Source organism: Ascidia mentula, chromosome 7, assembly GCF_947561715.1.
Source record: "Ascidia mentula chromosome 7, kaAscMent1.1, whole genome shotgun sequence".
Classification (NCBI taxonomy): Eukaryota; Metazoa; Chordata; class Ascidiacea; order Phlebobranchia; family Ascidiidae; genus Ascidia; species Ascidia mentula.
Genome location: NC_138572.1, coordinates 6499929 through 6514941, shown reverse-complemented (window position 1 = coordinate 6514941; position 15013 = coordinate 6499929). Strand labels below are relative to the sequence as shown.

The 15013-nt window shown below is 40.4% G+C and overlaps 2 protein-coding genes across 3 annotated transcripts; both read right to left on the bottom strand.

The window, feature by feature from the left end:
• Window positions 1-3444: 3444 nt before the first annotated feature.
• LOC145908558 (4-galactosyl-N-acetylglucosaminide 3-alpha-L-fucosyltransferase FUT6-like) lies at window positions 3445-6282 on the bottom strand. Of its 2 annotated transcripts, none has more exons than XM_082995856.1 (7): window positions 6059-6282; window positions 5934-5988; window positions 5655-5852; window positions 5398-5514; window positions 4947-5130; window positions 4470-4642; window positions 3445-4078 (listed from the first exon to the last, which is right to left on the bottom strand). In XM_082995856.1, the coding sequence occupies exons 1-7, from the start codon at window positions 6174-6176 to the stop codon at window positions 3676-3678; spliced, it is 1248 nt and encodes a 415-aa protein (XP_082851982.1). In that variant the 5' UTR covers window positions 6177-6282; the 3' UTR covers window positions 3445-3675. The 2 variants fall into 2 exon arrangements, with proteins under 2 accessions (XP_082851982.1, XP_082851984.1); XM_082995858.1 differs by having other exon boundaries at window positions 5661-5852.
• A 559-nt stretch (window positions 6283-6841) lies between these two features.
• LOC145909199 (uncharacterized) lies at window positions 6842-14840 on the bottom strand. The gene is made up of 17 exons (XM_082996529.1): window positions 14713-14840; window positions 14007-14193; window positions 13689-13825; window positions 13338-13462; window positions 12896-13014; window positions 11805-12459; window positions 11384-11592; window positions 10870-11136; window positions 10302-10529; window positions 9633-9805; window positions 9201-9350; window positions 8960-9081; window positions 8666-8847; window positions 8295-8439; window positions 7948-8059; window positions 7491-7688; window positions 6842-7142 (listed from the first exon to the last, which is right to left on the bottom strand). Exons 1-17 carry the CDS (start codon window positions 14739-14741, stop codon window positions 6905-6907), a joined length of 3276 nt encoding a protein of 1091 aa, XP_082852655.1. The 5' UTR covers window positions 14742-14840; the 3' UTR covers window positions 6842-6904.
• Between the last annotated feature and the right edge of the window lie 173 nt (window positions 14841-15013).

The window sequence follows — 15013 nt, the reverse complement described above, 5'->3', positions numbered from 1 at the left end:
CCCAGTGCAAATCCCAGCCTCGTTAGCGAGGCTTAAACAGGTGAGACTGAAATACGACAACGCCATTAACTTTACGACCTCACTTCCACGCGGTAGCGCGATGTTGTTCCTGCACACAGAACCCGAAGCTGTTTTATTGCAAAACAAACGGCAAGCTTATGAACACCTGCGTGTCCAGTAGCAGGAGGTCGTAACTATTGCTAGTATCGCGTTTTCGGCTGAAAAGACTTTTTTTCAACACACTCCTTGAAAATCCCATTTCCGACAACTTTTAATCATTCACACTCCTATTCTATATTTTTAGCGCTGTTAAATATTCCAGTCCAAAGATTGCCGCGTATGACGCATTTGGAAAGATTCAGCGCACGAGGCACTAAGCGTAAATCTATTAGGATAGTTTTCTTCTTACGTTTACAATTTTTAGTCGGAGAAGGATGACTCAACACCGCTATTTTTCTCCGTATTTTTATTTTTTTTGTTTAAATTACAAAACTATTGGTGAATAGGTTGTATTAGGATACAGATACGTGGCGGACTTTAACCTATACCCCACGCTATCTTTTACGAGATGAAATGTGTGTAACGAACTTGCGTAAATGCCTTAATCCGTAAATGTTTGATGGAAACACTTTTCCTGTCTGCATTGCGCCGTTCAAACCTCACTTTGTTTCGCCGAAATCTGCAACGATTGTGGGATGGTGGATGAAAGCACACCAGGCATAATAGGTTTGTTTGTTGACGACTAAAGCGGTAAACGGCGGCAAAAAGAAACGCCAAATCGCTCGAGTATTTTGGTAATCCTGCACACTTGTTTACAAAAACAGCAGCTAACCTCCAATCTTCTCTGTTTTTAGACTTGCCACCTCTCATGCGTGACATCGCTGCGGATTTAAATACCGTTTACACTCCGAGGATTAGAAAGCGCCGCTGTACCGTGGCTGATACCCTGCCGGAACCTCTGTATCGCACATGATCCCCAAGCCACTAAATCGTATCCATGTTACTAAGCTTTCAGTACTCCCGAGTCTTGCCTATCGGATTTTAAACTTCCTTCAAAAATCTTTTCTCCCAAACCACGGGCCAGAAATTCGCGTCGAGGGTGTGCATTGTGATGTGGGTTGCTTATCTATGCGCGGAATCGTCTGAATGGTCGACCCTCTGTCACGAATATTTGCCTTTCCCAGTTTTAATGGATTACCGGTTTTGGGCCATTGACAATTAACTCTGCGTCTATCTTATTTCCAATCAACCTTATCTCAGAACGTGCTGTATGGTGCTATGTAACACGTTCGCACTGCTTCTCCGTCGCACACAGATGGATGACGTAGCTTTGGTATGTATCGAGGCTTCCCAACGGCAATTAAACGCCTGATAAAGTCAATTGCTTCGATTGCAACTCAAACACTTACGACGGTAAATATTGTTGCGCGTTTTTGCGTGAGGTTAAACAGGAATGTTATCGGCCGCTGTGGAAACGATGGTTTATTCAAGCTACTGTGTGGTTGTGGCCCTTTTTGCGCTGCTTTATCGAGGGCCAGTTGTTTTGCTGAGGAACCCGTGTAATGAAAAGACTGAACAAATTATTAAACGTTTGTGACCACAAAACATGCAACTTACACAAACCTCTAGCTGTGCCTTCAAACCCATTTTCCTACTATAAAATATAAGGCACTACAGGTATTTGCTCAAGGTCACCGCTTCAAAAATTAGTCAAAAAACTTATCAAACTGACGTCATCGTACTGAAATACCGATTGCCCTCTTGCGCAAACGTTCGTATCTTAATGACATGATGTTGCCAACTCTACACTCCACAGCAATTCTGGCAGAACATATATTTGAGCAATAGATCACATTAACTGTCGACTTCTTCGTTAATCACCTTTTACCAGAGGGGTGCTAACGAACAAACAAACCTCGAGACCTCCCTCAAAGCCAAACAATCCAAGCAGGAGGTGGTTCAGATTGAAGGATAATTGCACGAGACGAGGGGTGCCAAAAACAGCGACGTTGTTGATCCAATCGAGCCGGGATCCCTGCTCGGGGGCAACGGGACGCCTAATGATTGGCAAACAGTTCGGTAATTGTGACGTTGTTTGACTTTGCACCCGCCCGTCGGTCAGGTTGCGATTACCCGGTTACACACGATTAGAAAGCGTGAGCGGTTTGCGGGTGACTGCGTAATTACATGTGGAATCTTTGGTGTCTGTGTTTCAAGCCAGTTAAATCAAAAGATCCTGGCAATGCTCTTGACCACTTTGTGGGCAATACGCTTTTCAAGTCTGTCTTGTTTTTTAGATTTTTGAAGTTTTATCTTGGAGATTTGGAGTTTTTCTGGGCGTTTCCGATTTAACACCTTGTTTTCTGTTGTCAAGTTGACCTTTCGGCGTAGATTTAACCACAAACTTTAAGCGATCTTACGGTTGTGCCATTGTGATATATGCAAATTCGGGTGTCTTGCTTGGTTTATCAACCCGATGACGTTTGTGGCTTTGTGGACGAGCCAACCGAAACCCAATCAGTAACACACCGATCTTTTTCAGTGGGACTCCTTGCAAGCAAGTAATTTGGTTTTTAAACACATAAACCTTACTGATTTGTAAACGATAAAATCTTATGCCTGTCTGAATCAGTATAGTAGTTGTACTTCTGTTCGGCTGAAAATAAACAGATAAAAACATTATGCGAAATGTATACCATGTATATACGTCACTAGGAGTGTTAAATTTCTGAATTCAAAATCCATTGACGCATTCAAAAATCGTGAGAAACCGCAGATTGTTCAGATCCCCCGAATTTGTCATTGACATTGGACTTGACACGGCCTTCGAGCGGATCTTCAATCCAGCCAACCGCAATCTTTTCTTCTTTCAGCGCCGCGTTCTGAAGTGGTTTCGGCATGTTTGATATGCGGGTGCCTCTCCATTTCGCCCTCAGGAGTACGGAAGGAAATAATACCATAGAGGTCACAGTGTAAGTCTAATGATAGATAGTACGCACGATTTTGCTGTTGACTCAACGCGCGATTTGTTATCATCATTTTTAGAGACTAAGCTTTAAATTTAGGTGGAACCTACATTACTAATTGTGATGCTGGTATAATATTTGTGTCTGGTAATTTAGTTTTTTTGTTCTCGCAAACCTTGGTTTGTTATAAAGTAATATCTTTATATTCTCTGGGATGAAGCCTATTTATTGTCAAAGTCGTATACATCGCGACGAAGAAACAAATATATCACAGAACGAATTTAATGCTTTTTCCATTGTATCGCAAGTATAACACAAATATAAATTGTTGTGCCTAAATATTGCAAATTCCATATCCCATCAAACACCACAAAATCATACTGGCAGTATGCACGCTAGCTCTTTACTCCACCCAGCGACGATTACTCCTCGACGTGGTAACGTTTGAGAGAGTATGGCATTTGTTGACAAAACTTACATTACATAACACAAATATTTTTTGAAACTTTTTATTCTCATCGACGTTTTTTGGGTGACATAAATATAACTGTAAATACATCGAAACAAAAGCATTGTTGTCAACCGTTTAAAACTCTACAAGCACACTATGTGTTAAAAAGTTTTGGCCAAGCAAAACATGCATAAACCTAATATTTACTACTTTCTTACAGTTCCCCTTGGGACAGACAGAAAAGTCAATTCTATTGAACTACATTACCAGGCATTCTTTCCGTTCGTGGTCGTACCAGAACTCTTTCAATGACGGCACAGTTTTATAACTTTTAACTCGATTGCTATGCAAAGTTCTACAAAGTTCACAGTACTCGTATTCCCGTACGCCTTCAAGCATCCAATTTGTCGGCTGGATCTTCGGTTTGTGCAAGACTGAAATCCTAGCCGCTTGGTCGCGGTAGAGAAACCCTCCGTCCTCGGGAAGGTTGTTTCTCCAGTCGAAGAATTTTAAGTATTCGTCGTCGTGGGTGTCGAGGAAGTTGATGTATTCGACAAGCTTTCGTGGCGAATCAAAGTCTTCGGCGAAGATAAAGGACTTCGGTGGTGCTATTTGTAGGATGTCGTCCTTGTCGGGTCCCCACACGATTGGTACAGCACCACTGAGAAGACAACCATCAGGTAATTAACGTACAGTTCTTTGTTGCAACAAATATATGATTGAGTAAAAATATGAAATAAGCCGGTGCTGTTTCAAACTTTCCAAACCGGCGTACCGGCGGAAATTTGTCACAGAAAATCCATGATTTTAGAATGTACAAAACCTAGTATAGACTTAAATTTTGACGCTTCTTAAATACCATGTCGTCGTCTTTAATTACGTCAATTAAATTGTGACTATTGTGTAACGAAGGAACATTTAACAGTTTAAACAACACTGGAATAAGTTTACTTATACGTTATGGCGGACAGTATGAATGCACAAACTAAAATTGAGAAACGGCATTTTGAGCCAGTTTTTGTACAGTAGTTCGCATATCGGTACAATTTTACCTTAAAATTGCGTTGTTCCAGAACTTTTCGGTTACGTAATCGCGACAGTGGTAGGAATTTTCCATTGCAAGGTAGAACTTGTACTCGCTGAGTTTCTCAAGGGCTTCTTTCGACTTGTACGGCGGAAATTCTTTGTTGTAACACTTTCCGAACAGATCAACCTTCAGTCCAGCCTACATAACGCCAAAATGTTGGAGTGGGGGTATAAAGTAACCACAATGTGACAGCCTTTACTAAGACTGATGAGACCTGATAGGTCAAAATAATGTGCTTCATGTACAGGTTGTTAAGTATTTCAGATCTTGATTGAAAACACATTTTAAGTCAGCCGTTGACAACTATGCAATTTAATTGCAAATAAACCCTTTCCTTAAAAATCTCCGATTCGGGACTGATGTAATATTGAAGTTAAATAGATGTGTTCACTAAACCGAACGATTAATCTTTTTAAATCTGTTGGCACCCATTTTAATTTACCTCCGCGAGTGAAGAAACGAACAACATACGCCTCGTCGCCGCATTCGAACTTCCGCAGTTGCTTACAACCCACGCCGCTAGGTAGCGCTTCGTTTTCAGAATGTCAGACTGTCTCACGTGGAGGTAAGGTGATGTATCGTACGTCAGAGGGCGAAGGTAAGGCGAAAAGATCTCAGATTCCCGCCTAAAGAGTGAATAAGATGTTTAACAGTTCAGTAAAGCGATGAGGAAAGCTTAGGAAGGTATAAGGGGCGATTTTTGTCATTAAAGAACCACAATGTGAAAAAATTAGAAAATATATTTGCTGGACGTTTTCTATGAATAGTCCCAACACTATACTTTGTACTTAAAGCAACAATTTGTTGGACTTTAAAGCTTTTATGTTCTGGCAACTATTCTTACACGATTTAGGCATCCTTCATAAGGAATGGAAACTAATGAATGTTGATACCTATGTGTCATTGTGGCATTGAAATAGTGATCGTATCGATCCAAGTTCAGATTTGTCAAAAGCTTCGTTGTAGAGGGGCTTTCGCGGCAAAGCCATACGAAAAGTTGTTGAGGTTTTCTGGAACAAGAAATTTTTTTTCTTCTGAACTTTCGAATTTAGAGGTATTTGTTGCAAAATTTTATAGCATCCAAAAAGCAATATAAGTTAACTTATCCATTTTGGCTGTTTTCTCGAGTAGAATTCGAGTAGAATTGTACCTTAACGCTGGATCAGGCAACTCCGCAATTTTTCGAAAATGAAACACGACTGCGTCACTGTCACTTAGTAGCGTGCGGTTGGTTGTGACGTCACAGAGACCACATCTTTCGTCGATGTTTCTTGGGTATGTGACGGAGGAAGGAATGTTCCAGATTAAGATGCGTTTACGGGCTGGTACTGTTGTCGTTGATGGTAGACTACAAAATGTTTGTTCGGTTTTTGTATTAAGAAATGAAACGATGCTGGCAACCAAAGCTGGTTTATATTTGTATGATTACCTTGAAGCAGTTGATTTGATGGATAAGATCGAACCATCGGTGTTTGCAACTTGGTCTAAGAACCAAACACGCTATGTAACAACCTTGACATAGTTTTTTTAAAAAAGAAATGTATTTCTTCTCACCATAATCCGATAGAACTTCATATTCAACTTTTTCACTCTTGTCGTGTGACGTCATCCAGTAGAAAACTCCAATAACACCAACGGACAGCAGGGCACGGTATACATGTATTCCACGCATATCTTGATTTGCGATCGACGACTGATTTTTGCCTGGGGCAACACCCAAGGTCGTTTATTCTAAGTTTTTTTCATCTTTTGTCATTATTAGCCGTCCTTTACACCACTAAGATACTGGTTTAAAAATGGATACTCAGGAATTTTTCATAGATATGTTCTATGTCAATGCATACAATTCTATGAGATTTTGCAAACTGCAAACTTCTTGCGCTTGTCTAACATTAAAAGATTACAAACATAATGTTCAACACGGTGTAAACAAACCGTCAGCTTGGCAAATTTGACACTTTCACAAACTTTCATATCCTGTAGTTTTATCCAAAATTGTAACGCTGTACTGAACACATGTCTAAATTATCACTACTCTAAAATCTGTTTCTGGCAAAATATATGTAGAACATTCGTTTTATTGTGTTATGGGTTTCTACTTCGTCTTAGTATTTGCTTGAAGTTAAATTTCGTCACCAACACACACAGTGCTAGCATGCAGTCTTGTTGGCGTGTACTGACTGCCTCAGGCGACTCATCCTGTTCGCGTCATATAACCAGTTTAAGTCACCACTAACGACAGCCTCTCAAATTCTTTCAACCACACCATGCAATTGTTCTTCTCACCACCACACACGAGTTCTACTTCAAGCGTATATTGCAAGTGCGAATACAGAGGCAAAAACGAAACTATTGCATAATTTGCGATTTATAACAGGTTGTCGATCAAGTACTCTGATTTCAACCACGATCGTGCAGAACGCATATTTGCATGGCTCTCGGTGTACTTTCCAGTCTTTTCTTTCCGGAAGACGTCCATGTTGTCGACGTGGTGTCGTATGTATGAAGAGTGACGTCATTGTTGTGCGTAACGACGTAAGCCAGCTGGTTGCCGTTGGCTACGCACGTGACCAGTGGCTTAGATTGCGCTGTTTTGTCTTCTCGGCGAAAACTTGCGCGCAGGCGAGTCAGCTTTCCTCTGCAAAAAAACAAGGTCCTTGAGTTTGATTGTATTTGATACGGAGGTGCTCTTGGAAAATGTCTTGTGTTTTTGTCACTTTTTACGCATATGCTTAGCTTGGTGAAACATTCATTGAACCAACAGTAACTGTGTTGAGCAAACACGTAAGCTGTATGTGTCAAGACAGTGTGAACTGTATGAAAATATTCGCTGCAAAAAAATTAACCTAACGAAAGCCAAAGCAACAGGGGTGATGTTGTATTTGGACATGTAATATTCCACCCTATAACCAGCAGTCTTCGATATGTTCTTCCCAGAATTATAGTGCTGAAAAGTGAAACCAATCAATCTGTACATCAGACTCACGCGGGTTGTGATGGAACGCTTGCCGACATGGGCAACTTGATTTCTGTCCATTGGTCACTGTTGAAACTGTACTCGAATAGAAGAGCGTTCACTTGTGACGAATCCACATTCCCTGTGCTTATGAGGTAGGCTCGAGACATGTTTGACGTCATAATTGGTGACGTGCAAGGACAAGGAAGTGGACGCTTTTCGACAAACCTAAACGATATTTTGTCCCATAATGCTGCAATTTTTACTCTTTATGTAAGCTATTAAACTTTGCAAAAAAATATGAGTTTGCCAAAACGTATTTGCCACTCCAATATAGAACGAGCATTTTTATAGGGGACTACCTTTATGGGGAGGTTCGGAACTACGACATGCTTCTAAAGAGAAAATTATGGGGATAAACAGAGTATTTGCCCAGAAAAACAAATGCTTGTACATCAAAGCTTTCCTAATTTATTGATATACCCACCTTTCGTTCATTGGATCGAACATAATGTTCTGCATGGGTTTGCTCTTTCCCCCACATACCAGTATAACAGGTCTTGTTATAGTATGACTGTGTGCGTCTTCACTAAACTGATCTGGAAAAAAAGTGTTTACCTGTGAGTAGCAGCACTAAGTGACAAGTACAATTATTAAACTGAAACAACATAAGCAATAAAAACAAAGATTACTGCTGAGTTCCAGGAATAGTAACGTTTTGCTACTGGGTTTTCTAAGTGCAATAAAACCAAAGCCCAAACCGTTCTTAAAGCCTTTGAAAATGTAACAGCAATGACACAGCATGCGTGATGTTGTGTGAATATGTTAACTCACCGAACGAGGGTTTTTTGTATTTTAATGCGTTTTGCTTGGGAGAGAGGCGGCTAAATGTTGGACTCTTTTCTGATTCCCTAGACGAGCGAAGAATATTCCTCGCTTTGTTCGGTGAAGCCTGTTTTCTTCCTTCTGGTCGGTCGTGCTTAACACAATGTAATGTATATGAAGGTTTATCAAGTTTATTACGTCATCATGTGGCACAATACGTCATGACACTGTCAACAACAACCACTGAAAAAGGCCTAAATTTTAACACCGTGATGAATGCTTAACCTGATTTGTTGTTGAGATAATTCTACTACATAGAAACACTTCTACGTTGAGATAGAATAGTATGAAGCTTTTATAAGGAATGTGCTTTCATATACCTTTCCTGGCATAAACGCAGCATCCAGGGCACTAAAGCGCATTGTAGCTTCGCAAAACACGGCAGAATGAAAGTAGCTTGGCGTCGGCATGCTCAGGGACGACATCTTCCACTTTAAATGTCCGCGACGTGTATCCGCTACAAGGCGCTCTATGCATCCTGTAATCTGATATCCCGGTACGCCTGAAATTCAACATCTTGGTAATAGTCACAAAATGCTTTCTGTTTGCCATATTAGTATAAGGTAACTTATGCCTGCAACATTAACTACCAATAAGACCATCGTCCAGTTTACCTTTTTCAACACTTTCAGTCATTCCACCCAGGGCATACAATGTTCCTTCGTATGGTACGATCGAAAAATGCGACCTCACCACTTTCATGCTGGGAAGTTGTGTCCACTGCTGGTTTTCGTATCTGTGCATGGCAAAACAACACGAACTTGTTATTTTTTGTGATGTTTCAGAAAAATAAACAAACGATGTCAACAGAACTGAACAAAAATTTTACAGTAAAACTCAAGATATTATTCCTACTTGTACACATCACTTGATGTATGTTTGTTCTTTCTGAAGTCACGTCCCCCGGCGACGTAAAGCGCACTACCCTGTGACGTCACAGCAAAACCACCCCACGTGACCGGGGCAAGACCGCGATCCTCCCATGTATTCTCAGATGGGTTTACACTGCGGAGAAAGTATATTTAGAATTGTTTTAATAATTTTGGAATGTCACTGAATGATTACAGTCATAATTAATTCACAATCATATTTAGCTTGGACTGCTTAGGAAAATCGCTTTCGATGGGTTTTTTTGAACCATGATTTACCGAAAACTTCTAAACCATTCGGTTTTTGTTTTGTACTGATTGGTTTTACAGAAGGCTACTTGCTGGATTTGTATGTTGTGGTCGCAGGTTATTACAATTTCCTCGACGTAATATTTAGTACGTTGCGTTCGAATCTTACCCATAAACTTTGTTGTTTGTTTTCTTTGACTCCGACGTCTCATCAAATGAAACGAAAGCGACGATGTTTCCTTTTTTGGCCTGTCTTGGAGGGGATTCCCCTCCGATGGCATTAGAAAGGTATTGAGGTGCAGTTTGGTTGTGCAATGCCATCAGAATCCTTTGTCTTGTGTCCTACATAAAGTGTATCATCACTGGCTAAAATCGCAAATTTCAAAGTCCGTACGATTTAGTTTCTCTGGACTATAGATAATTATAATATATAGAATATATTTTTCTCATAAAAAAACATCTGAGCTGTCCGCAGATTGCTTTATGAAGTTTAATATATAATTATATCGATACGGTGAGCGATCAACAGCATGCCAGGGACTTTTGGTTTTAAATTGATCCAGTATTCATTCATTAAACACACTGGACTATAAATATTTGTATATTGGACGTGAATCATAGCGAGTCCGCTTAAAACCGAGGAATATTATATTATCCACTTTACAACTTAAACTGAAGAGATTTCAGTTGTAAATTTAGTACTGATGATCCAAAAGTCAACAACAAAATTCCACCTTTACGTTACGTGGACATATCCCAGATACGTATTTCCATAAATGACGATTTTTATTATGTGAACATACACAACCCAGCAAATACACCCAGGGTTTCAACTCACTGGATCTCCCATGACGATAGATTCCTTTGTAACGACGCGGTTGATGACGCTAGCTTTCATGTTGTCAAACTGCACAAACTTCATCACGCGCCACGTCATCAAGGGAATTCTCTGACTGGATTTGTAGGTCAACCAGCGGATGAGAGCGAAGAAAAACTGCAACTCAAGTTCTGGATCACGAATCCTGGCGGTTCGTAAAGTCTCGCAACTGATCAGTTTGTTCAGGTCCTTTGTTCACAACATGAGGGTCAGATATTGAGGTTTAAACTAGTTTTAAAACAGTGCTCACAGAAACGAAGATTAACGAAAGCCCAGCGCTATTTGATCGACACTAAACTTTAGAAACAGGAATTTCGCAGATATTTTGCTATATACCCTACATTTTCCGCTGTATTTATGTTGTTGTTTCCAATTATCAGAAATACATGTTTTTAGCACAATGAATTAATTTTCTATTGCCATCATATTTTCTTTAAAATGCCACTGAAACAGAAACGTTACTTTAATACATGTATTCCGTTGTTGCCATCGTATAGGCAGCATAAAAGTATGACCGGAGCTTCCTTACCAGCGAGGAAAGCTCTTTGTAGGATTGAGTCTCTGTGAGTTCCCAAAATCGTGAGGTAGCAAACTTCCTCGATTCCTCTCGCAGACGAGCTAGGCCGCACATGCCGGAGAGCTTATATGCGAGAAGCACGTTGTCGGCCGAAAAAAAACTATTATGGTTTGTGCAATTCCTTTCAAGGTAACTGGCGCATTGTCGAACAAGAAAGTGGAACTGAAAACGATAGGAGGCACGAAGCAGTCCCATTGCGTTGTCTTTGTCGATTGTGCACTGAAAGTTAAGAAGATGCTATCGATAAACTGTATACTGGGGTTTGATCGCCTGAGTAACAGACGCAATTTTCCAAATTCTTTTAAAATAGCGGAGTGAAATACAGTACTATCTGGTTTCCATTTCGCTTGGATTGCATTCGTATCGACGAAAATACACCAAATTTGACATAGTACACGTTGCCAGCAAAGCGGCAAAGCTACACTACGTTACAAAGCTGATTCCGTTTTGTTTTATTGTAACTTACCTGCCCGTTGTAAACGAATCGAACTATTTCCAGAACCGCATTCTCGTCCACTTTCGTCAACACGATCTCAGTGGTGTTGATTTTCTGCACGATGGCGCTAAAGACCGGACTGCTTGCCGCTAGCACCACCTTGTGGCAGTTTATACGCGCGTTGGCAACAATAAGAGTCAGATCGCAGAACAGATTTTGTTCCCGCATGCTGTTTAGCCCTGTTAAGTTTTTTTTTTACAATAAACTCTCTCCATCATTGAATTAAACACCAGCTGGACATTTTTTCAGACGAAGAACTGGGTAACTATTATACTATGCTATTTGCTGTTTATATAGAGAATCACATAAATGTGTATGTTTGCTGCGTAGGGGATATATTATACTTGCCGTTGGGTTAAAAAATGTGAAAATTACAGCCAATTGAACAAACCTTTTAACAAACCAGGTATTGACTTCGATCTAAACCCGATTGTGTAAACATCTCGGCTCTTCTGCTTCCTTCTCTTTACTCCCTCGCGTTTCTTCTCGACAATTTTTCCCACTTCCTTTACCGGAGACTGAAGGTTGTCGTGCGACTTCTTCCATTCCTCCGGAAGTGACGACCTACCGTTAGTGCGCATGCGCGTCGGCCAAGTTCCGTTTCCTGTCTCCTTGAGAACCGATCCGTTTATATTCGAGGTCTGATTTTTGTTTCCTGTATTCATTTTACTGTTGAGAACAGCAGAAAGCAGGATAGGTCCATTGTTGGGAACGTCGTAACTCCCAGATCTTGGTTTTTGGGCCATTCTCTCATCAAACGACCTCCCTGCTGATTTCTTAACTTGGGCCTCGCGTTTTGGAGACACAATGTTACCCTCCGACTTGCGAATGCTATCTGGAGTTCGGCTAAAGGTGCTGTTGTTGTCGTTGCATCCAGTTTCCAGGCTTCCAACGCTATTCGACGTTAGGTCTTCCATAGACCGGTTGACTGGTGTTGGACAACGGCTATGAAATGTCAGTTTGATGGATGCTTTTGTATCTCGCTTTAGTGCGGTCATAGACAAATTGAGGTCCGAACTAGAATCGGTGCTTTCAGATCCAGAAACCTGGAATATATTGAGACTGTTTTAATGCCGTTGATTTCATGCATAACATTTTGAAACGTACGTAAGACGCACTATTATAATTACACATTAATGCTGATTACAATTCAGAACACCTGACGAATGTTGAGGAATGGAGTGGGACTCGCAGATACTAATCAGTCCATATAGTGCCAATAAATAAGAAAAGAGCAGTTACACCGGTACGAGTTATTGGGTAAGTTCATGAGTAAGCACTGTAACTTAACTATGCTGCCTACAGGTTTTTGTTTTATTAAAGAGGTACTTTCCTTGAGGTTGTGGCCCGAAAACGTGATTACACTAAAAATACGAGCCACTGGCACACAGCCAACTGCTTGTGTATGGTATTTCAAAACCTGGCAAAAATTTTGCAACCAATGTTGGTCCAAATTGATTTAGATTTTTGTTCAAAGCTTACCTGAGATGAGTTCTCTTTCTCGGAGGAACTGCTCGCGTGTCCATCTGTTACGTCATCTCCAATTGACATTTCATCAACGCCAGCCATGCGTTTAAGCTTCGGTCGACGAGGTGGTAGTTCTGTTTAGTAATTACACATATTTGGTAAAGCCAGTAATAAAGCATTGGAGCCAATTTATGAACTTTCAACCTGACCTACACCCATACACCAACAGACGTTTAGTTATGAAAATACTTACGTAATCGTAAAAAAATGTGAAATTAAAAGTAATGTACACTTTAAAATGGTCTCCACTGACAGACAACCCTTTATGAACATTAAAATTAACCCACACTTAATTTTTTATATAGAAACATTATGAATCGTAAATTTTGAAGTGTTGAAAGAAATGTTAGGTTCAAATAATCCCAAAGGACGGGAGAGCAACCTGTGGTAACATTACCTTTGCGGTCGTGGGGTAACATGCTAAGAAGGTTTTCGCACATTCGCTTCACGGAAGCAACTTGAAGGATTTTGGAGGCACTATAAATCTTCTTGATCGCATCCACCTCGATTTCGATGTTTACGCTGCATACAGTAAACCCTTCCGTTATCAAGTATTCATGTACAAATTTACGTTATGCAAGCACATAAAAAGATATTAACGTCAAAAAACTCTAGGATTAACAGTCACGAAAGTTGATGCAAAATGTAGTTTTGGTATAAATGCCATGGAAACCATCAAGATACTAAGACACAGTATGTGAGCGTATAAGCTGAAAAGGTATGTGTTTCAACTGTAATCAATACTCACTTGTAAACGAACTGAACTAACTGATGTAGTGCTTCCGGAGGGATGACGTCAGCGTTAAGAAGGCTCTCACGCTTTGCAAAAACGTTTCGCATGACTGGACTTACGGCGGCCAGGACGACCCGGTTTGCTTTGATACTCTTAAAAATACAATTATTAGTTTTGAATACTTGTGTGCTTCAGGAATGTGAAAAGTGTACCCATATTTCAAACGCATACGATATTCACAATTTATTCAAACTTTTTTGGGTGCACTATTTTAATCACTTTCATTCACCACTACGTTGACTTGCATGGGTTTCGTTAAATAATCATAGTAACCTCCTCGTGGTATGTAAAAGTAATGTCGGTAAGAAATCCATCATCTCTCATAGACCGAAGGCTTTCCGACAAGGAAGCTGAATGGTTTTCGTCTTTTATTTTCCATTGTCCAGGCCCAAGTCCGAAGGTGGGGGTTTTGTTGATAGCGGAGGACGATACATTTGGACTCAAAGCCAATTGAGTCCGACTAAAACATAAGCAATGGTTGCCCTTGTTCGTACAAAGGGGTTTGATGTGATAACAAGTATGCAGTGGTCAACATACGTTTGTTATTAAACTATGAAGTGATATGGTAAAACAGCGTCTCGTGTTATGCTATATGTCGTTTCCACATAAATACTGTTATCTACCGTCACTATAAATGCTGTTATACCAAGGATTTTTCTGGAACTCTTGTATTTTCAAACGGAGTTACACCGTGGTACAATAAGCCAATTTTAATGATGTTTAAAGGATAAGATACAATGTACATGTCGCGTTTAGCCAAGCCCGGTACACATCAAATGGACACAGATCGATTAATGAATAATTGCCTATGACGCGTTTCAATCATTTCCGGCCATTGCACAGCCTGTAATTTACCGACAGGAGATTGTCGCTGAGAAATGTGCTGTTTTCTAGTTCACGTATTGCTTTGACTGTTTTACATTCTAACAAAACACTTGCAATGATTTATAGCGCACTTACATTCTCACCTATACCTTACCTTTTGTGTGTTGGTAAATGGAAAGGCATCTTGTCAGGTTTCAACAGTCATTGTGTTGTTAAACATAGGCATAGCTCACGGTTTATACACACACTGCGTCATGCAGTTGGGTTTCTTATACTGCACCTAACAGAAAACCGGCAGATTTGTTTTTAGTCGCGCTGACAAGTCAAGGCACGATTGTATTGTTTTTGCTTATAACGGACCCGTCGCAGTTATTTTTGAACGGTATGACGCCGAAATTCCAGCAAACAAACCACACAGTGCCCGAATGACCGCCTTGTTTGGCCCTCAATTTTTC